This window comes from Thermobia domestica, chromosome 5 (genome assembly GCF_964235325.1).
Source record: "Thermobia domestica chromosome 5, izTheDome1.hap1.1, whole genome shotgun sequence".
Taxonomy (NCBI): domain Eukaryota; kingdom Metazoa; phylum Arthropoda; class Insecta; order Zygentoma; family Lepismatidae; genus Thermobia; species Thermobia domestica.
In genome coordinates, this window is record NC_137458.1 from 84442856 (window position 1) to 84466605 (window position 23750).

Here is a 23750-nt window from a genome sequence, read left to right on the forward strand (position 1 = left end):
CATTTGCGTCTGGAGGCATAGTGAAATTTCATTTCAGATTACCACAATAATCATCCCTTGTTTTATGGCTACGTTATAAAGAACTTCATCAACAAATGATGATATCTTTTCAAACGAAAAACAAAAAAGAAAAAAATCTCCATTCTGTTCTTATCTTTGTGAATACACTACTTGGCATTGTTACAGGAAATTTTGGCTACTTAGTCTCATCCAATGCAATTTAAGTATTATTACTATAAAAGCAATTAGTTGATATATCATCTTTATTGGCATTCATAGCTTGATATTATCAAACTAAAATTTCGAATATTATCTTCAGTTATTCTACTGGCACTTAAGAATTCTAAAATATCAATTCACAAAACACTACTAAAATATATATACAGTATATTCCTTGCTAGACTTGTATGCAGTGTTTTATTTCTAAAAATAAACGTGCCGGTACTCTGAACTTTAGGTTCATAATGGTTAAAATGTTGCATACCTTTCAGGGTATTATTATTATTATTATTATTATTATTATTATTATTATTATTAACAAAAATAACAATGTTCAGTAGCATATCACTGCAGTCTTGCAATGCTTTAAAAATGTCTGATTCTTACATATTATTCTATAATACAATATACGTAATGATAATCAATATTTGTTATCATGTTATTATGTGATTTGTTTCCTGCTTTTTCTCTTTCTGTGAACGGGCGAAAGTAAACTCCTGTTTGTTTATTTTTCAAAAGGCATCAAGAGTTCGACAAATACTGGATTTCAACAACACACATACAGTACATTGTTCACATAACGTTCTTCAGAATATTAATCATGCTACCAAAATGTTGTACAAACCGCTACTAAATTAATGGATAAACTTTGCGAAAAAATCTAAAGGTTTTCACTTAATCCTCTTCCTAATACCGAATAAAATTCATACATTAATGAATGAGAATTTGATACATTAAAATAGGAACGGAGCAAAGGCTCCTCTGCGAAGAAAGTACAGAGGTGGTGTCCCAACAGAACTTTTGTACTGGCTTTCGGGTTAGTAGAACTTGTGTTCAGTTGGCTCAGTTTAATCGAACTTGTGTTCAGTTGGCTCAGTTTAGTCGTTGTTGTGTACACCTGTATGCATTGACTACGCGACAGTGTCCACTGAACGATAGAACATATGCCTTTGTGTCGTCTTCCAGTGACCCAGAACCGTCGACAGCGCGATTTACTAGCGCTATCATATAATGGTTAACAACCCAGACTATTTTCATATCCATGTCTTTGAAACTATCACAAAATACGTAGTTAATAAGCCACAGAATGTGCGTATCTGGCGCGTAAACACCATTGCTATCGTTGACAACGCAATTTACTACTGTACATTGTTAAACGTCACAGTGACCGAAGGACAGTTATGATTGTAAGGTGTATACAATACGCGGTCTAGCCAGGATTGTAATGTAAACAACCTCACTAGTACCATCTGTAACAGGGAAGTTCAGGGCACGAAAGTCATATCCTTCTTCGTACAACTCCGGACGCCATATTTCAGCAGCAAAATGTCAGGCCACATGTGTCCCGAAATGTTCAAGCCCTCTTCGAGAAACTATGGGTACCCCGGATAGCTGGTATGTACTGTATGGTTGGCTGCCGAACTCGAGTATGATTAATCGGCACACCTCCAACGCCTGTTTGATTCAATGCCACGACATAATACCACTTGGAGTTGAGTTGAGTTGATTTTGAGTTTTACGTCCCTTTTCAGCAGCAAGACTATATGAGACGTGGACCTACTGATTAACGTGGAATCCGAACCACATGAGCTCCGGGAATCGAACCCGGTAATAGCACGTGGAATCTGCAGGCTGATTTTTCAACTTTACTGAGTGATGCAAAGTAGTAATGTTGCAATCATTTTAGTATAGTCATGTAACGAATCTCTAGAATTAACTTAATTCCATTTACATGAGTCCTTCTTGATGCTGTAATATTTACGAAGAGCAGTGTAGTCGCTAGTGAATATTAAGTGTATAAAAACCCAACGTCTAATAATAATAAAGTAAATGGAGACAATAGAAAATTTACCGAATACATTCAAAGTTATACAAGTAGAATAAAAATAGGATTTCCGATATAGTAATAATAATAATAATAATAATAATAATAATAATAATAATAATAATAATAATAATAATAATAATAATAATAATAATAATAGAACGACCGAGGCATTTGGCTATTAAAAGCATTGAATTCCATCTGTTGGGGAAAAAATCTGAGGATTATAAAATAAGCGCAAGGCAAAAAAAAAAAAAAAAAATCCATTATCAATGTTTTGATTGTCGTTTTACGGTCACTAAATTCAAGAGGATCACCGAGCATTATAAAATGAAAAAAAGTCAATTCTCTCATCCGGCAGTGGATTCCACACCGGAAAACCGAACTTTTAGATTCCAAAAATGTTCACTGCCGTAACTAAAGCAGTTAAAAAAGCAAATTCATAGTGGAAAATGGAACATACCAGAGCCATTTTATTCTTTTTACTTTTTTTTTTTAAAAAAAGAGGGTAGATTAGGGTTATTAAGAGGAATTCAGTCCAAAACTGTGTGTTTGTGGGTGGTGAGAAAGAACAATTCTATTATAATTTCGCAGCCAAATGAATAAACCATCTGCACTTAATGGTGCAGAGTTGATATCCTAAAGAGAAAGGAATTTAATTCAATGAATCTGGCACGTTTCAGGATGACTTACAAATCCTTCTTTACCAGACCTTTTACTCATTCTTAGCTTTTTTTTTTTTTTTTTATTTACAGAAATAAGTTGCAGTGCTCCCATATTTGTGTTATTATTCAGTTCAAAATCTCTTATCGCGAATTCTGTCAAGCAATTTGAAGCTTAAAATAAATAAATAAATAAATAAATAAAATGGCCAGAGAAACCGCAAGTTTTTGAAAAGTACGAAAGAAGCTGTTACAAAAGCCTATGCTTGAAGGAGACGATTCTGATTTGCTTCAATGTGCTAAGATTTTTAGATTTTCAAGTATTATTCTGGGCTGACTTTTGGAAAAGCCGAAAATTAGGAAGTTAGCAACGTAAATTTCGCTGAAATGAAAGAGTTGTTTCGTGGATTCTACGAGAATCTTTAAGAAAATAAAGTCCCGGACATATTTACTTTCTCTAAATCACACTTTCGACTCAATTGCAATATCTTCCATTGTATGAGTTGAGCTGATTTTGAGTTTAATGTCCCAATGTAAAAGGGGGGTTCTCTCAGATGAATCTTGTAATAACTTCATCTCTGCTAATACGGACAATTTCTGCACTGTTGTTCATTAGAATGCTCGACCCACCTCTCACACAACTTAACCCTACGAAATAATGTGAATTCATAGTTGTTCCGAGGCTGTCATTTTGTAACTGATACTGAAAACCAAGAAGCAATTTGGAGACAATTGAGTATGGTGGAGGACAGGGCAGAATTAAGGGAGGGGCTTAGGGGCGCTAGAGCCACGGGCCTTCAAGTGGACAAGGACCTCCAAACACTCTGATCAAAATCTCAACTGGTTATCTAAAAAGAACCATAAAGATACAATCATCATCATAAAATAAAATATGGCTAAAAATATGAAACATATTGCCTTAACTTTCCTCCTGTACTTTCACAGAAATGTATTAACTGAAGTCAGCAGGGGCCACATATTTTTTTTCTAGCCTAAGGCCTCCTGATAAGTTAATCCAGCCCTAGTGAAGGATACGTAACAACAAATTCATGGTGAATATCGGCATTTCCTTTTCTTTCTTTCTTTCTTTCTTTTTCTTTCTTTCTTTTTTTTTTTTTTTTTTTTTAGAAAAAAGTACTGAGTAAAATCAGCATTAAAGTATATTATGGATTTAAATACCTGGTGTATAAAGTTGGCTTAATTTCTCCTTTATGGGATTTACAGTAAGATCTAGAACTTCACTTCTATGAGAAGCAACATACTGTATCATGCAAAGACCCTTTAGAAATATGGAAAGCAACAATATCCAGTACAACTGAGATGTCAAAAAGATAATTTTGGTAGCCCTTTCGTGAAATATCGAAGTCCCGACGCTGTTACTCTCTCGATCTGATCCCACTCACTTGTTTACCCGTGGATTTGGAAGTACATGCTGTGTTGCTGTGCTATGTTGCAAGTTAGCTCTTACTCCTGAGCTTTCCCAATCAGTAAACAGCTATGAAAATATTGTGTATATGGCTTTATTTACTAGACGTGGCAACAGTTGAGTGGTTTTGAGAACATGAAGTCATCACAGACTTCAACGGCGGCTTTTCTGCTTTAGACGGAGTGCTACGTGATTGGGAAGGGGGAGGGGGAAGGAGAGTTCGTACAGCGACAAGACTTTAATTCTTGAAATAGAACTTCCAGCCATTTCACTTATAATCTCGGTCTTAAAGGGCTATGTTATGATTGGGCTACTCACAATTCCCCTGTTTCATCCTTCTGACCACAACGCAAGTTAGAAAATTAAATCTGTCCTTTGGTATCTGAGCGGCTAACTCTCTTGTTTAAACCCATCACGAGGATGCGAGATGAATTCTAAAACTCTGACGACCGCAAGTGGATGACCAGGTATCAACATCACAGTAACGACGGTTTACTTTCTAAATTTCCAAAAAATAAAATAACTTGAAAGAAGAGAGAGAGAAAAAAAACTACTGTTTGCATGAGTTAAGCCAAGCATACCTACACACACAAACACAGGATTTGCAATGGAGGCAATCACATCTGGAAAAAGTTTACGATCGCTGGCTGCATGGAGCGAAAATCCCTCTGTAATGAGGTAGTCTTACTCAGGGATTAGTGTGGACACAAACTCTACACAAACACTCTTTCCCCTTCCAAACCTTGGGATTCACGTGTACACAACACCATACAAAAGGTATGTGTGTGTGTGTGTTTTGTGAGTAGGGAGAGGTCTGCATAGTTTAGTTTCAGCCGCATGTCACTCTACTCTGCACGCGAAAGGTGAGAAAATATAAATAAATGCATTCAAACAAAACCAAGACAATACTTAATCACACGAACTTCAAAATATTTGATAATGAAAGAACACATAAACTTTAGCAACCTACTTGAAATAGAAAACAAAAGCTGGAAAAATTGAATAAGTCCAATCTTGGCTGGTCCATAACTCAGGAACCAAAGATCTGTATAGGTAAATATTCCATAGGCATATTAAACAAGTCAATGTTTGCCAAGTTTGGTCGTGATCGGATAGAAAAATAAAATGAAATCTTAACGTTTTACGTCTCACAAATATGCCGGCTAGGCTAAAGAAGATGCGATGATGAGAAATGAATGAAATGGTGGAATGAAACAAGTGGCAGGAAACGGGATAATCCCGAAAAAAACACCCCCACAGTGTTTCTCTACCACAAAGCTCACTTGGCGCGAGCTAGGATCAAATCAAAGACGCCAGGCACCACAGGTGAACGTACCATCACTGAGCCACTGCGGCCCTTCGAGATCGGGTAAAGTACAACATATGCTGTCCTTATGACAGATAGTCTAAGGATGGATAAAGTACCAAAAACAGAGAAACATTAAATCTGAGAGGTCGATCGTTATGATTTTCGGAGCATGAACACCAGACCTATTATGTGATAACTATGAGTGATCTTAAATTTAGAAATTTTACTCAAAGATACAGTAAAAAAAAAAAAAAAAAAAAAAAAAAACTTATTCTGTCTGTCAAACTTATCACCTTGTCTGTCATGCTTTTCAATTTAACAGAAAACAAAGCTCAATATTTATTTTGACTTATTTTCCACCTCCATGTTAAGACCACAAAAAATAGGCCTATCGATTGTTAACTTGTTTGTCAAGGGTCTTTAAGTGTTGTAAATGATTATTCTCACCTCTAAAATATCCAATATCAATTTCATTTATAGGCTAAATCATGGATTTCTTACTGAGAGATAAGGTTTGAGGTTTGACAAAATTTTGGTTTCTATAATAATAATAATAATAATAATAATAACTTTATTCAAGATTCAGTGTTGCGTTCCATGCGCGGCGTGAATGTGTATCTTTAAGTAAGTGTACAGAGTTCTAACGCTTGGAACCTTATGTAATAAGTAAAGCTACTTTGTGCGTCTGCTGACTATTTCATGAGACTGGAGCCGTTCTATTGGGCGTGCTTGGGCGTTTAAGACGTAATTTAATTATCTGCTCCTCACAAGATCAATTTCGCATGGTTCAATCAACAAGCAGACGAAGAACAAGAAGAGGCTCGGCAGCCGAGTCTTTTGTGTGGAAGTTAAGACCAACTGTCACTCAAACTTGCCATCCGCACACATGCCCTCAAACGACGCTATCTTCCCCCATGTCTCCAATACAAACTCAACGCATAGATTTTAGTAAAGTCTCTTGTATATCGAAGCGCTTTTTCCTTGCAGTTGAAGAAAACTTATTTTGAAGCTATATCAAAAGTAACCAATGTGACCTACGATGCTCTGAAGTTTGACATTTAGGCAAGTTTATGTAAGCTATTTTCGAGAAAATGGTCTGGGAAAGTATTCACCTCACAAGTAAACTAACCTCTCAGGATTTTTTTTTTTTCGGTGAGACAGAAGCGTACCATGCTATTGGTTTATTAATGAAATTTCTAATTTTACGCCCTACTATTATGTTCTGTAGGTTAAAGACGACGGATTAATGAAAGTAAACAATTTTGAAATAATTATTACAATTAGAATGTAAGGCCAAACGGGAGAACCCCGAGAAAACTCACGAACACGATGTTGTCTACCATAAACTCACATGGCTTGGGATGAAACCAGGAATACTTTGCTTCAGAGTTGAGCGCTATACCGCCTAGCCACCGTGCTTCCAGATTTATTAATAAAAATAATAAACAACAACATTGGTGTTCTGCCTTTTGGCAGATCTTGGGACTAACGAATTATTTATTTTATTTTATTTTATTTTAATTTATTTTACGTTTCGCCTTGCAAATGTTCTTCCACGTTTCTCGATCTACAGCTTCCTCTTTTAACTCCCAATATCATCTTCTATTTTTCTAATCATATATCAGTTGTGTTCTTCTTCTTCCTATTCCTCAATTTTCTTCCATCCTCCCTTCCATTGCGGTATGAAGAAGACAATTTCTTCGCAAGATGTGTCCAATCCAATTGTCCTTCCTACGAAGGATGCTGGCTAAAAAGAGTCCTCTTCTCTCCTATCAGTTTCAGAACATCTTCGTTTGTTGTTCTCTCTGTCCATTTTATCTCCTCCATCTTCCTCCAACACAACATTTCGAAGCTCTCTAAATAGTTCTTCTCTAACTTCTGTAATGTCCAAGTTTCTGAACCAAGAGCTACCACTGGTAAATTCAAAAACACATTCTGAATGCGAGTTTCCGCATTTCGATGGCTCACGCTTGATGCCACTTTAAACCAGAGATTCCTTGACATCAAACCAAGCGAAAAAAGAAAAACATTTAGTTAACAAAGAGCTACATTTCAAGGTGTGACACCGTACACTGCTAAGTATAAAGCAATTACCTGTTTTCACTTCAGGCAAAGTCGTACGTTTACAAAGGGAAAAAAAGAAAAGAAACAAAAGCATTCTACTTGTTCATGTCACAAGCTGTCAATCCAAAAAGCACTTTAGAAATGTCATCTAAATCGATACATGAGACCAATTAAATACGCACCTCTCTTTTTAACGGCATGTTAACTGAATGGTAAGTGGAGATTCATGTAACATGGAAATTTAATTTATTGCGCTCACATTTTCTTTTCTTTTTTTATTCATTATTTTCTTCTTAAAAAATAATAAAAAAAAAGATCCAATAGATTTTCATTATGCTACATCGTTTCAGTTACTAATCGCAAATTTTAAAGAGAAAGGAAAAAAAGCATTCTTAAATTCCCCTTTTCATATTTTTAATCCCTCCCTCTTGAGCACAAAATAAAAAGTTCTTCGTGCAAAGTTACTCAAAAAGCAACGCCGCGCCGCACTAGCAGATTTATGCAAGGAATGATTGATCGATTCAAGATTTCATTTGACGAGAGAATGGACGTTGGAACATACCAACCGTATCTATCTATCTTAGTGTTAAGTCAAAAGAAATCCATTAGTCTTCCCCTTCCTGTCCCTTTCACTTACACACACACACACACCATGCAAAATATATATTTAAAGCTTTATATAAATTATCTTTTGCGAAAAGTTAGTGTAACAACTCCCTTGAAACTTTGCATGTTATATTAAGATTAAACGTTTAACAAGTTTACGTATTAAATATAATCAAAACTATGATTTATTTTTTTAATGTGATGAATCACCACGGTTTTCCCCAGGATATTGACATACTGATTGTACTTTAAAAAAAAAATAAGTTCGTAAGTAGCTCCTTACTACAAATAAGTAATGAAGAAGTAAAGGTAACATGTTGATAATAATAGGTAAATATTTTATGTAAAGCTTCCACTTTCTGCTTTTCTAAGCAGTATGCTGCGCTTATGCTGCGTGTCAAAACAACACCGACAACATTTGGGAGTTGACTCCTGACACCAAGATAAGACAATATGTATAGACCAACCTGGGTGCACAAATGTTTCCTTTCGGAGTTATACGCTGCCAAAAACATCAAAAAATGAAGTTTAAAGGTCCATAGCTCCAATACTATGGCACCTACCGTAGTCGGATCAAGACTTCACTTAGGAACTAATATATGCGCTATCCAAAAATACATGTTTCAGAATCCTGCGGAATTCACGCAACTATTTGTATAGAAGGAGTTTGATTACAGGCATATAATTTGAAGTTCTCACGAACTATTTCTATAAAAATGGTTGCAGAGGTACCACAGAACTCTGAAGAATGGATATTTCGATAGGACTATTAGTTCTTAAGTGAAGTCTTGACCCGACTACGGTGATGAGTCCTAATGACAGATCTTACACTCACACATTCCTGATGATTAGTTTGATGTTATCTTTGACTTTGTCACTGTGGGACTATGTTAGATCTATTTTTTTTTTTTTTTTAAGTTTAGAAAGATGGTTTTGAGTGAAGATTGCTCTATTGGTTTATTTAAGACTTTATAAAATGCATGATTACTGTATCGTATCAGCAACAATGACATTTTATTTTTACCACTTATACAGATCCAAATTATTTTGATTTTAAAGAGCTACGATACGAAGAATAGTCACTTTTACTGATTTCGTTTCTAAGTGGCATGAGGTGTTAGTCGGTCACTAAGTTTTATGTTATTTTGAAATTTTTTTGAAAGTTTTTATACCAAAATTTTTGCTGAGGTTGTTAACCTGAGCGCCCATGGTTATGACGCACCGGGTTCAAGAATAAAACGGATTTTTATCCATAGTTGGGAAAACATCTACACAGGCTTTTTATAATCAGAGCAATCATTATGTAAGTTATTTTTAGCACATAACACAACTTTAAAGCTAAGATTATGTAACAATTTTTAATATTTTATGACATTCAGATATAGAATTATGTACAATAATACTTTTCAGGCTTTTTGTTTTTTTAAAAAAAAGCATCAAAATTGAAAATTAAATTCTAACTTAAATAAATTATAAACATAATCCGGTTGCAGAAAGTACTAAAGTACCTAATTTCAATAGAATCGTAAAAAGAAAATGACCCATAAATGCACATCATATTGAATGGTAGAAGTTCATTTACGCCTGCTTCAATTACCAATCAAGAGAATGCTCACCGCAATATGACGCCACATCTATTTTTATGCTCAAAATGCAATTTAATTTCCTGCTAGACTACACTAGAGCTTGATATATTTAAACATTTCACAGCCGACAGCATCGAAAAATGACATACTCGCCAATATGACCTTTGACCTTATTTTTCCCAGCGTTGTTGCATATGGGAACAAATATCGTAATGAATGTCACTCTTTATCATTAGTATTTTCGATTCCATTAGGTTTCGTCGGATGAATATTTCTTCCTCCTGTTTCCTAATCTACATTAGTGACCTTAGTGAGATTGTTATGCAATCCGCACATCACTGATGCGTAACTGGTTGCATATATGGAAGTGAACTTCGGAGTACAGTTTTCAATAACCAACTTTTAGAAGCAGTTTTCCTAGGGGGGAAAAAGGAAGGGAAAAGGTACTAAAATAAGGCGAAAAAACGGGGACAAAAATATGATATTTCCCATCACTATTTTAATAATTGCTCTCTCTATCTCTCTCTCTCTCTCTCTCTCTTTCTTTCTTTCTTTCTTTCTTATTCAAATAATTTAATATGGACTATATACATTTCACTATTTTATTGGAAGGAAAATCATAAAATAATTGTATTTAACAACATCGACGAAAGACGCTTATAGCAGCAAAGAGATCAAGTCAAGAACTGCCATAGCCAAAGAAACGTTCGATAAGAAAAGATCACTCAACTGGCAGGCTTAATATTGAAAAAAAAAAACGAAACTAAGTTTTTCGTCTTACAGTTATGACGACTAAGCTAAAGAAGACGGTGATGATGAGAAATGAATGAAATGGTGGAATCAAGAAAGTGAGAGGAGACGGAAGAACCCCGAGGAAACTCACGCACAAGATGTTTGTCCACAAGGTGTTTGATTTGAAGAATAGAAGAAAATATTGGGAAATAAAAGAGAAAGCTGAAGATCTAGAAACGTGAAAAAAACAATTCCAGGCATAAATCTAAATAAATAAATGAAAAAAGCCTCATTAGTCCCAGGTTCTGCCAAAAGGCAGAGCGCTTGATAAAAATAATTTACCAATATTAACCAAGCATTTCTAATGTAAAGTGCTAAATAAACCGTTCGGATTTTTCTGAAGATACATCTCATATTTTTGTTTGGAAAAAAATATTTTAATTGTTGCCTCCCTTAAAGTATACCATCAAATGTTCTTTCTATAAGCGTTATTATTCCAAGTTTTAATCAGCAGTTGTCACACGTTTATAACCGTCTACAGAAAAGGGTTATCTGCAAATTATGAATCTTCTCTGAAGTAGTTAAACGTGGATTCGTTTGGATTCAGACAAAGCACAAGCTGCTTGAATTTTGGAAAAATTCTCACACAAGAATCAGCACACGCAATCCATGATAACAGGTAAGTTTTATATATATCTATACCTATATCTATCTATCTATCTATCTATGTATTATATATATATAGTAACAATTAATGAAGAGGAACGAGGAGAAAAGAGAGCTGGGAGCAGATCATGCGAATAAAGCGCCCTAAAGAGGACAAAAGATGCTGAAAAACTATTTCCAACTGTAAGCAACATTTAACACAGCCGGTACTTTTGGAGAGCTCTGCTCTAAAATAAAGAAAAGTATTCAACTCTAATAATAATAATAAATCTTACCTTGCCAATGCCGCTGACTTCCTTAACGCCTATTCGACGAAGTAACGCTGGAGGCAGCGGTGGTGGTGATCGGTGGATTACATTATAGTAATCAGTTTGGAATTGCGACGTCAATTCCTCTTCGCCCGAAGAATGACGTTTTCGTCTGTGCGGAGATGACAAATTGAGTCGCTGTGCTGCCCTGAAAATAAATAATAAATACCTACATTAATAAATTATTGACAAAATGTAAAGAAATGTGCTACTTAATATATGAAAAAAAGCATGGAATGTATATAAAAATTGGTATTTCACATTTGCACTGGAAAATATAAATTGCAACTAATAATGTGTGTGAATACTTTTGTGCTCTTGGTTCATTTAAAACAGAAGTCTTTAGTTCAAATTTAGAGGCCCCTCATAAGAGTTTCTGAGTTTATGTCTCGAAAAGTACCAGGACAATGTGAAGATGGCACTTTTCAGCACGTAGATCGATTCAACTTCCATTTGAAAAAATAAAAAATGCTTTAATCGTTAATTTTAATTTTTTTTTAAAGTAAAACTTCATACGGTTTAAACTTCATTAGCCTATACGAATAAAAATTTAGAGTAATGAAGTTTGCCGGCTAACTCATCCTAGCACCAATTTGGTCATTTTTGGTGCACTAGTTGATCATAGCCAAACTTAGGTGTTTATCCTAGTTTTTCCGAGAGAGGCTAGAGAGAGAAAACACTCCTGGCAAATGGTATTTTCAATGAAAGCAATATATAATTAACTGACAATACGTTTATGCTTATTTCCATTTCATAACAACCTATTTCCTTTTTCTTTTTTTTAACACATTAAAACATTTTTCTAATATATTAAGGTCATTAATTATATTATAACTGATTATGATTAGGATTATGGGGCAGAAACATGAACATTACGCAAAAATGATGAAGAGCGGCTGAAGCTTTCGAAATGTGGATGTGGAAAAGAATTGAGAGAATTAGTTGGGTCGAGTGGAAAATGAATGAGAGGGTGTCAGAAATGGTGGGATACAAAAGAATAATTTTAGTTGTTATTCAGAAGAGGACATTGGTTAAGAAGGGACTGTATCATGAGGGACGTGCTAGAGGATATGATGGCAGGAAAAAGAGGGAGGGGCGAAGGAGGATACAATTACTGGACGATATCAAAACAGAAAATCGTACGTGAAAATAAAGAGGTTAGCGGAAGACCATGTGGCGCATGGAAGCTTCTTAGTTATGGTAAGTGAGCTGCCAGTAATGGCAGAATACCTATGATAATGATGATGATTTAAATACCTAACTGCAAGTTTATTCATTAAGAAACTCGCCTTGGAGGTTTAATGCAGGCGAAAATTATCGTAAAACTATTCTTCCCGTGCGAAGAACAGTTCAATCCTAGGTCATGTGAGTTTGTGGGCTTTATTAACGGAGGTTTTCCCGTTTTCTTTCACATTCTCATCCCATTAATTCTTCCATTTCATTATTCAGCCTAAAGGGCCTAAAGCCTAAAGGGCATATCCGTGGGACGTTAAACTACAAAAGCCATTTCGACATGCGACGAAGCTGAATTTTCATGACGAGACATGACTTTCACGACACCTTCCCAGAACGAGACTTCATCTAATACTCAATTCTAAATGTGGTTGCATATTATATATAACTTATCGCAGCCAAGTTATATAACCCCTTTCAGTAGTCGGATAACCATGTTACCCAAATGTTGTTTCCCAAATTCAAGCGTAAATTAAACTCCAAAACATTTTAAATGTGCGCGTGATATCTGCAAATACATATCACTTCACATGACTATCACATGAAAATTATTGTAAACAAGAATATACAGGAAGTAGCACTCTCTGCTTGTTTGTTCGATTATCTTTTCTCCCCTCTTCTCTTTCTTTATGTACATTTTGTCTGTCTGGATAAAAGTGTGTGTGTGTGTGTTGAGAGAGAAAGAGAGAAGAACTTTTGCAAGCATGCCTTTGGAAAAAGGGAAAAATAGAAGAAAAAGGAAAGAAAATTTGAAGAAGTCCCAGGTGGCAATAGTGAGCCTTCCTTTTCCTCAAATCGAATCAAGATCGTCAGAAAGAGCCTTGGAGATTGCCAACTTTCTTTCTAGTTATGACGTCACTCCTCTCTCTCCCCGCAAAAAAGCCCCCCTCTGTCACTACTATACCCGTCTGCTAGCTTATCTCCGTCTCTCTCTCTCTCTCTCTCTCTCTCTCTCTCTCTCTCTCTCTCTCTCTCTCTTTACACAGTTCTGTCAACGTTTCTCGCAAAGGAAAGAGGCAAGTTCTATTCCTGCGTTGATATTCCACCAGCCTTACTCGGCATCTCTCTAACACAGATTCAAAACAACTTCGTTTCCCCTTTTCAAGCAAGTAAACCCCTTTCCTTTCCTCCTATACCTTACTCCTCTCTCACATAAAGAAAGAAAGAAGAAAAAGAAAACCTTTCTCAAGTCGAGATTCCGTGGGTACAATTCCACACTACCATCACCACCGCCTGATTCGAAGATTCTGTGATCCTTCATTAGCATAGGAAACATTTCTTCAATCCCTAGCACCCCCTCCCCCTCTCCTTTGCCGTACTGCCAGATCTTCTACATCCAAACTCCATTTTCCGGAAACCCTTCAGAGCTCCACCCACTTACTACTACCTCAGTCTACTACGTCTTATACGATCTGTCTGTCGGGGAAAATACGTCTCAGGAATATTCATAGGCAGATTTTCCTCGTTGACAGTGAATGTACCAATGTTTATCAGACATTTTCAGGGAAAGATAACTTTGGATGGATGTTAGACATTGTCTTTGGTTTACGTCACGCTGAAAGAAAGTCAAGGTGTTTCTCTAGAAGTTTTCTGAACTGAATTTCTCTCTACTAAGTTTCTAGACATAATAGATTACTAATTTAGATGAATGTTCTTCCGGTATTGTGTTTGTTAAAAGATCTGCCCAATACGTTAATCGAATTCGTAATTTAACCCATTATCACAATGTAAGCAAGTTCGGGTGTGGTAAAAATGAGAAAATTTTATATTGATCTGATTAGGCCTATGAGGTTTCCATCTTCCACCTTATTCTCCAGTATTCAACTAAAAATCTGATAAAAGTAAAATAATACTACAGTATAGAAAGTTTCAAACTAACAATGTTTAAATTGTAACATTCCATACAACGACATAAAAATTTTTGTTTGTGGTCTTTATGGTAACAGGGCGTCCCATTGAAATGCCCGGCATTTCTATTCCAGTAAGTTGGCAGCACTGAACGTTACATGATTTTCATCTGTTGTCCTTATGGTTTAGGAGCGCTGAATAACGCATCATCGTTAACTGTGTTCTGTACGAATAGGAATTGAGTGCTTCACGTTTTTACTATGACAACACGCTGTTCCGTTGTAAAGAACTCCATTTCTCCCCATATAGAAAACAGACGGCAATCATGCGCTATTCGGCGCGCAATGACTACTAACTATAACGACAACAGATGAAAATCGTGTAACATTCAGTGCTGCCAACTTTTTAGAACAAAAATGGTGGGCATTTCAAAAGTCGCATTCTTTATGGGACACCTTTACTATTTACGATACGTAAATGTAAGTTTGAAGCAACTTGTCAAAACTCAGTGCAGCCTTTTTTGAACGAGGGATGCATCACTTAATAATAATAATAATAATAATAATAATAATAATAATAATAATAATAATAATAAATGCCACACAGTTTAGTGTCCATTTGCTAACGTGAATGTTTCTGGATTCGATTCGTGGTAAGATACAAAGTCTCTGATAGCAAGAGTAATGGTTCGAATTCCGTGTTAAGCAGAATGTTCCATTTCCTACAACCTGGGTGGCAAAAACAGGTGTTAAACCTTAGTTAATCAATCATTCAAGAAACGATCTTTCACAGTTTGTTAATCAAAAGTAGTAAGGGACATCGGCTGAAACACTCAAGAAGCTCTGAGGATTTATAAGCATTAATGGTCTGTTAATATCGTAATCTACTGTATGAAAACAAGGATACTTATTGTGGTTAAAAATCTGTCTACGCAACATTTTTCAAAACGAATTATTTAAACTTAACTTTTAAACAAATACGTTTCGTTCTCCATTGTGAAATTACAGTATAGATTTTGAAACTGCAGGACTAAATATGAAATCCGAAAATGAAAAATTATTACTTCCTGTCTCAGTAAAGACATAAGTGCGAATATGGAAACTATTCCGGAGACACTGAACATGAATTGTAGCTGTAAAAAACCTGGAGCTGCGACCATAGAACACCAAAAGGCCGAGTGTTTATAAATCATTGTAAATTTCAGTATTATTTAAGTAGTTCTACGCTGAATAATAAATATTATGAGTGGTTTTGAAGAAATCCATCTGGTAGGAAAGAATAAGAAAAAAAAAAAGTTGTGCCGCATTGACCCGTTTCGAGACAATAAAATTGCATATACAGGCTGTTGCAACCAGTTTACACTTCTTTTTTTTAACAGTTGTGTGATGGTGTTCGGCCATTCGCCGGTAGTGGTAGGGATTGGAACGTGCCGAGGCGACCTTGTTGAAAGAAACTGCCACCACATAAATTATTCACGAGTCGCAGAACGCAAGGGGAGTGTTGTTTCCTCCCCTGGACCCCATCATTGGCTTGTTATATATATATATATATATATATATATATATATATATATATATATATATATATATATATATATATATATATATATATATGTGTGTGTGTGTGTGTGTGTGTGTGTGTGTGTCTGGACTTCGTTCTCTTTCTCTCAAGCAATTCTGCACCGCTTTCTCCCATTTTCACACGACAACTAACCAAGAACTGCGAAATTCCCGTTTTCCCGTCGTCCAAGATTCATATCCGGACTTAAAGAGAAAATAGCTGGGATTATATGAGAGAAAGACCTCCCCCCTCATCTCCTTCACCCCCTCCCTCTCTCTGCTTGTGTGTGGATTACTGCGAATGCTCCATCTGAACTGAACGTTAGAAGGGGCTCTGACGAGATTTCTGACAACGTTCTTCCACGAGTATTATTCCATTTCATCAATTCCTTAATGTTCTGTGTCCGAGATTTATTCTTTCTTTCTCTTCTTTTCTCCACTTTCGTTCTTTTTTTCCTTTTTCCACATACACACACGCTCACCAATTCTCGTCTCAGATGCCCATCTTCTGTAATCTGCGGCCATCAAGCAGCTACAAACAGAGTTAAAGGAGAAAATAAAAAACAAAATATTTTCTTTAAAATAATAAAGGAAAAACAAACAAACAAAAAAGGAATTCTGTAATTTCTAGGAAACACCTTTTTTACGTCCATTTCAGTAAGATTTGTTTATATTTAGAATAGCCTAGTAAAACAAACAATTTTAAGCAATGGTATTTTTCTTATATATAATATAAACGTTCAGTCGTAGATCAACCAATCTCAAATATAAAACGATTTCTTTTAATGAATTAAATGAGTCACTGTATTTGTTTTATGGAGTAGCTGTTATTATGTTATTGATTAAAGGAGTTATCGGGAAGAGAGGTAAGATTGGTTTAGATTAAAGGAGTTGTCGGGAAGAGAGGTAAAATTGGTTTAGATTAAAGGAGTTGTCGGGAAGAGAGGTAAGAGTGGTTTACATTAGACAAGTTGTCGGGAAGAGGTAAGAGTGGTTTAGAATAAAGGAGTTGTCGGGGAGAGAGGTAAGAGTGGTTTAGATTAAAGGAGGTGTCAGGAAGAGAGGTAAGACAAACTGCTACAAGAGTAAATGTCGGCATATACCTAAAATTCTGATTTGTCCCATGAGTACACGGACAGAAATGGCCAGTAAATATGTAAATGATAATGTTTTAATGTGCCCTGACACAAAAGTAGCTATGCGGCCGCATACTACACATCTGAAGTTCATGCACATTTCGGGCACACTTAGAGGAGTTAGAAGGCAATCTAGTCATATTTTGTTCACTGATAGAATATAAGAGCATTTTTGGACAAGTTAAATAAACAATCTAAAAAATGTTCAAATCATGTTCAAACATTGACTTAGTTTTCATAGGACTAACAGGGTAAAAAAAATGAATAATAATACTTTCTATGTAGTTACTTTGCGATATATTTCATATACTGCTCGCATAGTGCACTACTTTGTTTTATGAAAAGCGTATATCCGTTAAAAAGCATTTTCAGAGTCACACCATCACAAACTTCATACGAGGTGGTATCAACAAGCTTCGAGATGCTTTCAGTTTATAAGGAAGTAATTTACTTAACTACATTTACACATTGTCACCCTTCCATAGCAATACAACTCGCAGCATTTCTGCCACTTTTGAAATATGTCCTCTAAAAAGAAGATTAACAAGCGCCCAGGGCCGGATCCAGGATTGCCTGAGGGGGGTGCACCAATAACTATGAAAATAACCAATCACACTAAAACTCTTTAAAGTGATATGTGACAATATTCTTTACCCCTGACAATACTGATGCATAGAACTGAGGGTATTTTAAAGAGGGTCGCAAGTGTTATGCAAGAAAAAATGATCTTCCCTCTTCCTGGCTTCTGTTTTCTTCCTTACTTCACAAACGCTATATTGTTTTTCTTGGTGAATCCTTTTCCTTCAGACCTTAGAAAATCGGCTTAAACTATTTCTTTTGCAAAGCTCTGCTTTCTTTTAAGAATCAAACGGAAACATGATGGTAGAAAGTTTCGGAAAATGTTGGTATTTTCACTGCTAGCTTCTCATTTTAGATAGTGTACATTTTCAACGAAGGGGGGTGCACGTGCACCTTTGCACCACCACCCCTAAATCCGGACCTGCAAACGCCTATTGTGATTCGTACTGGATCTTTGCATTGGTGTCAAAACAACAACACTCCAGCTGGATCTTCATCTTTGGGAAGATAGTGCGTGCAGAAACGAAATCCTATTGTTTCTAGCAAAACACTCGCCTGTGAAGAGAGCTCAAAGATAGGGTATCGTTGTCGTTGCGAGGCTTTCAATTTCTAACGCGCCTCAGATCCGCTACTTATACTAAATGTTCTTCAGTTGTCGTATAACCTGGCAGAGAACCCGCTAATGACAGTCTGGCCGCTGGAGTCGATTTTCTAAAATACAATTTGCCGCGAATGAGTATACACTTTGTTGGAATGTGGATCTGCTTCACCTTTCTCGATGATGAAAATGATAGACACTTCGACTGTGATGAATGTTGTTTTGCCTCCGTGGCGATTTGCCAAGTTTAATGCAGAATTTTACGTGTGTTCTCTATTTCAATTCAATGTCCATGACGAATTCGCAGCGTGGTAATGCACCTGGTCAGAGCAGCACCAGTTGCACAACTCACAATGTACACAGGACGATGTCTCTTAGCATACTGACGTATGGAGGATCTTGTTCCTTGAGTAACTGCGCGTACCAGAGTAAATGTAAGTTATACAAGTAATAATATAGCAGCCACTTTGGAGGTACCTGGGAATTGTTTCGGGCATCTTGTTAGGCTGATCGTCTGTTTCAGCGATCTTGATTTGGCCATTTCTTTCTCGACTTGGATAATGGGTTGGAAATAATCGTACAATTTCTATTTACTCGGGAGTGTACAGCCCTGTTCTGCTGACGGTGAGTCGAAAAATTGGAGCAGAATAATCTCTATACAACATTTTGAAAGTTTAGCTCATCCTTACATCCGAAATACTTTTATCTAGGAAATCAATGACTGATGGTGAGGAAGACCAACACTTTTTTGCCATTCTAAGCTAAACTACTCTTCGTAAATTAAACGAAATAAAAGTAGATATGGAACAGCGAACTTAATCTCCAGAAGAATATAAAAACAAATTTCGGTTATTGGATAAACAACCTATGAGGTTTTCACGGATCCCTAAGTTCCTCGTGGATATACGGTTAAAGTACGTGCCCTCGGCACTGTAAAGTCGGGTTTGAGTCCCGGTGAAAAAACTCATGTGGTCCGGATCCTACGTCAAGATGTAGTTTTACATCTAATATAGACTCGGTGCTGAAAAGGGCGCTAAACTTCAATTCAACCAACCAATCTTCATGTTCTTGGCGCTTATGGGTACATGGCGCAAATTCTGGACATTATCTTGTTAAAATTCGAACAATTTCAACAAAAATAATTTATTTCAATAAGTAATAAAAATGATATTGTTCGATTGTTTCTATGTATATTTGATGATGTATCGATTTTTTTTTAGGATGACACAATAAATGTTCTAGATCTACAATTTAACGTGTGTTTTACAAACAGCAACATCGCAAGACTCTTTCTGAAGGATTTAAATCCTGCACCAACACCACAAATAGAGTTGAACAATATATGAACATTAAGGAATGTAAAACCTGCTATATCTGTGAGGCTTTCTTACAACCTAACTTTGATCCTTGGTTGATAACGAAACAATCGAATATTTCTGATTGTGTGAGAAACAAATTCAAATCTCAGAAAAAAAATATTTAAATGTGACGTCATAAATCCGCTCTTGCTTGTCAGCGAACAATAAAGACATTTTTTTTCCCTTCTAGCAACTTTTGAAAAGTAAACGAAGAAAAAGCAGTTTAAATTTAAAAAAAAAAAAAAACAGACCCCCGAGAGATAGATAATAAGGGAATATGCCCATGATGTGTCAAAAAACATATTTCTAATATCCTTGCATTTATAATTCAAATCAGTTTGAATAATTACTTGGGCAATGGCGTTCTTAAAGATACGACACTAAAATAATAATATTTTTTAAGAAAAAGACACGTCTCGTTGGCAGATTAGAGAACAAAGAAAATCCAGATTTTCAAAGAAGATAATTTCAGCATGAGAGATCTGAATATATATTTTCCCCCAACGGAACACTAATGAGCAATATGTCCTGTATGAGACATTATTTAATGTCTCATCTTCCTCTACGACTCATTAACTTTAAAAAGTCACAGGCGAGAACTCTCTAGTTTCATCTGGATCTGTCACTGGTTCCCTTCTTCCAATTTCACACGTTTCTGAACGTAACAAATATTTACACACGTAAAGTAAAACGAGATGAACTGGCTCTTTTCTATCTATTCTTTTTTCTTTTTCTTCTTTCTTTTTTTACCTCTTCCCATTGGCTCTCTAAATGAGAATGAGATGAACAGAGGGGATGGAGGGAGAGGAAGAGAACTATCTGAAAAGAGAGAAAATAGAAACAGGAAGTGTCATAGCTCACAACACATTCACTGACAACTTGTGAATTTCAACACCACACAACAGACAGTCAAAAGTTGGAGAACGCAGATGAGGGGCAAGAAGGGGTATCCAAAAATTGTTTTTAATCTTTTCCCCTTTCTTTGGTTCATTTTCTTCTCAACGAAATGATAGGAAGAAAAAACAAATACATGACAGCATATAATAAAAGATAATTTTTAAGAAAACCAAGAAATTAGGTACACATGGACACACAAAACGGAAAAGGAAAACATTAAACTCCAACAGTTAAAATTGTCTAAGCAAGCGGAAAACTGTTCAAAGAAAAAAAGTTATAGATATTAAAGAATGTATATATAAAAATTACACACATACAATAACAATTACTTTTTTAAGTACAATTTCATTTCCATCCTAAGATGAGTGGGCCGCAGAAGGTAACGCCTTCTCTGAAGCCATGAGCATTCATTTATTGGTAGTATCATTAGGAGATGAGTATAAAGATTTATTTATTTATTGATATATTTATCTGGTTAGGTATACAGAAGAGGTGAGTTGAGTTGATTTTGAGGTTAACATCCCGTTCAGCAGCGAGACTATATGAGACGTGGACCTACTGATTAACGTGGAATCCGAACCACATGAACTCCCTCCGGGAATCGAGCCCAGGTCTTCCACGCCAAAGACGCGTACGCTAACCACTTAGCCACAGAGGAGCCCAGGTATACAGAAGAAGGTGATCTGAGCATGGTATGTAATATACAGGGTGGTCCAAAAGTACATATATGAACCAGCATCGATCAAGTATGACATTTTAATTTATTAAGATAATGAATTTATTTGCTTTGATTTGTTCCGAGCTTAAGGTATAAGTGAAAATAAATTAACAACAGATAAGGAAGAAACTAAGTCAATACTTGTATGGATAACAATAAGTAAATGATCATGACCGATCAGTACGGGACTGTATATCTACTTTTGGGCCACCCTGTATATGATAAAATGAAGTGCAGGTAACAGAACACAAGGATATATGACGTTAGTTGAGACGATAGCGTTACATCTTCTGCTCTGGGGCTACTCAGAGTGGGTTTAGACACTTGGAACCCTGTTAGAAAACAAAGCAGGGTATTCATGGAATTATGTGCAATGGATGAATGAATGGTGACAATACATACGACCATAGGGGTTATAGTGAGCGATGGCCTGATCATGTTCATGGATAGCAAGAAGTGATCTAACGGTGAATATGCGTAACGTGGTAGAGCTGGAGTCTGGTCTAAGAGTGCATGGAGAATCGGATGAGTGTTCCGTATGCGGCGTTGAATGTAACGAGAGCGAAGACTGTACAGATGTAGTAAGAGTGTTGATACAGATGTACGAGGGTAGATCTCTTCTGTTGGAGTCCTAAGTTGTAAGAAATAAGCAAGGCGTAAGACAACGTTGCGGAGCTTGTAGTTTATCATAAAAGTTCTGTGGAGCCGATAACCAGGCGTGAACATAAAAGATTTGTGTTTTAATGTTGTGTAATATCCGATAATGAGTCGTACATAAAATGAAGGAGTAACTTATAGGCTTTCTCCACAAATGTTCAACGTATCTTTTGTCAAACAGCACACACACCGATAGGCGAATTCTTCCCATACTTTAATATGCATGTCTGCAGTTATAGAAGCGAGAGCTATTTCAATACAGTGCCACAAATCGAGTGGGTCAGTAGGCAGCGGAGACATATAGCTACATGATTGTTTATCATTTGAACGATATGGAACGCATGTTGAATTGTTACTGCAGATTCACCGTTGCTACTGACGCTGTCAAGCGGAAAGCGACAGAAACAATCTACATGAATACGCACAACTACATCTCTCAGCTTTGCTCCTTGATTCTGATGTGAATGAACAATGAACATATATTTTTACGTACACCCTGTATATTTTGAACTACAGCATATATGTATCGAAAGGAAATTATTTGCTCGTTAATCTTAATTGTAGACGATGAACGTTGAGAACCCTACGAGAATAGCGAACTCGCGTTTGGGTCGTTTTACCTAATATGACAATCTGGAACTTACAAAGCACTTAGAGCAAGTGAATTTAATAGTTTCACATTGTGTTCAAGTGATTTTCATATTGTGATAGTACTTCAAACCTATGAGGATTGAATATTGAAACCAGGAGTGGTAAATAGGGTTTCAATATTGAAACTGGAAGTGGTACATCTAAGCGTGTCATGAACTTGAAGGGTGTCAAGAAAAAAAAAATATTAGAAACGTTTGGGCAGCAGGGTAGACAACTACCCCAGCTGATTTTTGAATACCTACCTTTTAATCAATAGCATAGTAATATATAAACGAAAAACGTGAGTCGCGAGTATATCGGAGAGTGTTGCTCCCACTTTTCCCGCAGGTAAAACTTAAAATGACGCTACTAGTTTAAGCCACTCTAAAAATTTATCAAAATTATACAATTTATACAAGAATGGTGTTCTAATTAATGACGTATAATGAGCACTTGGGAAGTAATGGAGATCACAAGTGAGTGAATTTAATAGCAGATTTTGCCTTTGTTGTGGACTCGTGCCAGAAGAATATATTTGATGCGTCATGAGCAATAGAAGGTACGCACCTTTGTGCAAGTAATATCATTATGCAAAACAGTCTATGCATTCCAAAACATATGGCTGTACGCTTGCCTACGAAACAAGAGTTGAAAACGTCTCGTCTCGAAAAGGTGTCTGTTTCTACTGAAAGAGTTCTATCTCGTAAACAACCCTATTTGCTGTATCAATATGACTCACTATTCTTGTTTTCTTGCCGAAACCGGTATAAAAGTCTCCTAATCTAACTCTCTTGGATAGCTACATGATCCTTTATCATTTGAACGATCTGGAACGCATGTTGAACTGTTATAACTACTGATGCTGCTAAGCGAAAAGCGACAGAAACAATCTACATGGATATAGTGCGAAACTGAAAACACTTCGACGGTTAATACTGGATGAGGGTCTGTGCACCAGTAACAGCACGGGTCACCGGGTCAATTGTGTCACTATTTTCGTCTGGATCATTCGGGTCTGGGTCTCGTTTCTCACATCAGGTCAGATTCGGGACACCGGGGCTGGTGGGTAATCATTCGAGTCTGGGGTTCACTTCACAGCTCAGGTCATATCCGCGTCACTGGGTCTGGTGGGTC

The 23750-nt window shown here is 36.3% G+C and overlaps 1 protein-coding gene across 1 annotated transcript in view; it reads right to left on the minus strand.

Moving 5' to 3' along the window:
* LOC145685971 (uncharacterized) overlaps positions 1-23750 on the minus strand; it is a 1426958-nt gene that overhangs the window by 466552 nt on the left and 936656 nt on the right. The window contains 1 exon segment of the mRNA XM_081758763.1: positions 11371-11551. Within this exon segment, the coding sequence (XP_081614889.1) occupies positions 11371-11551 (181 nt within the window).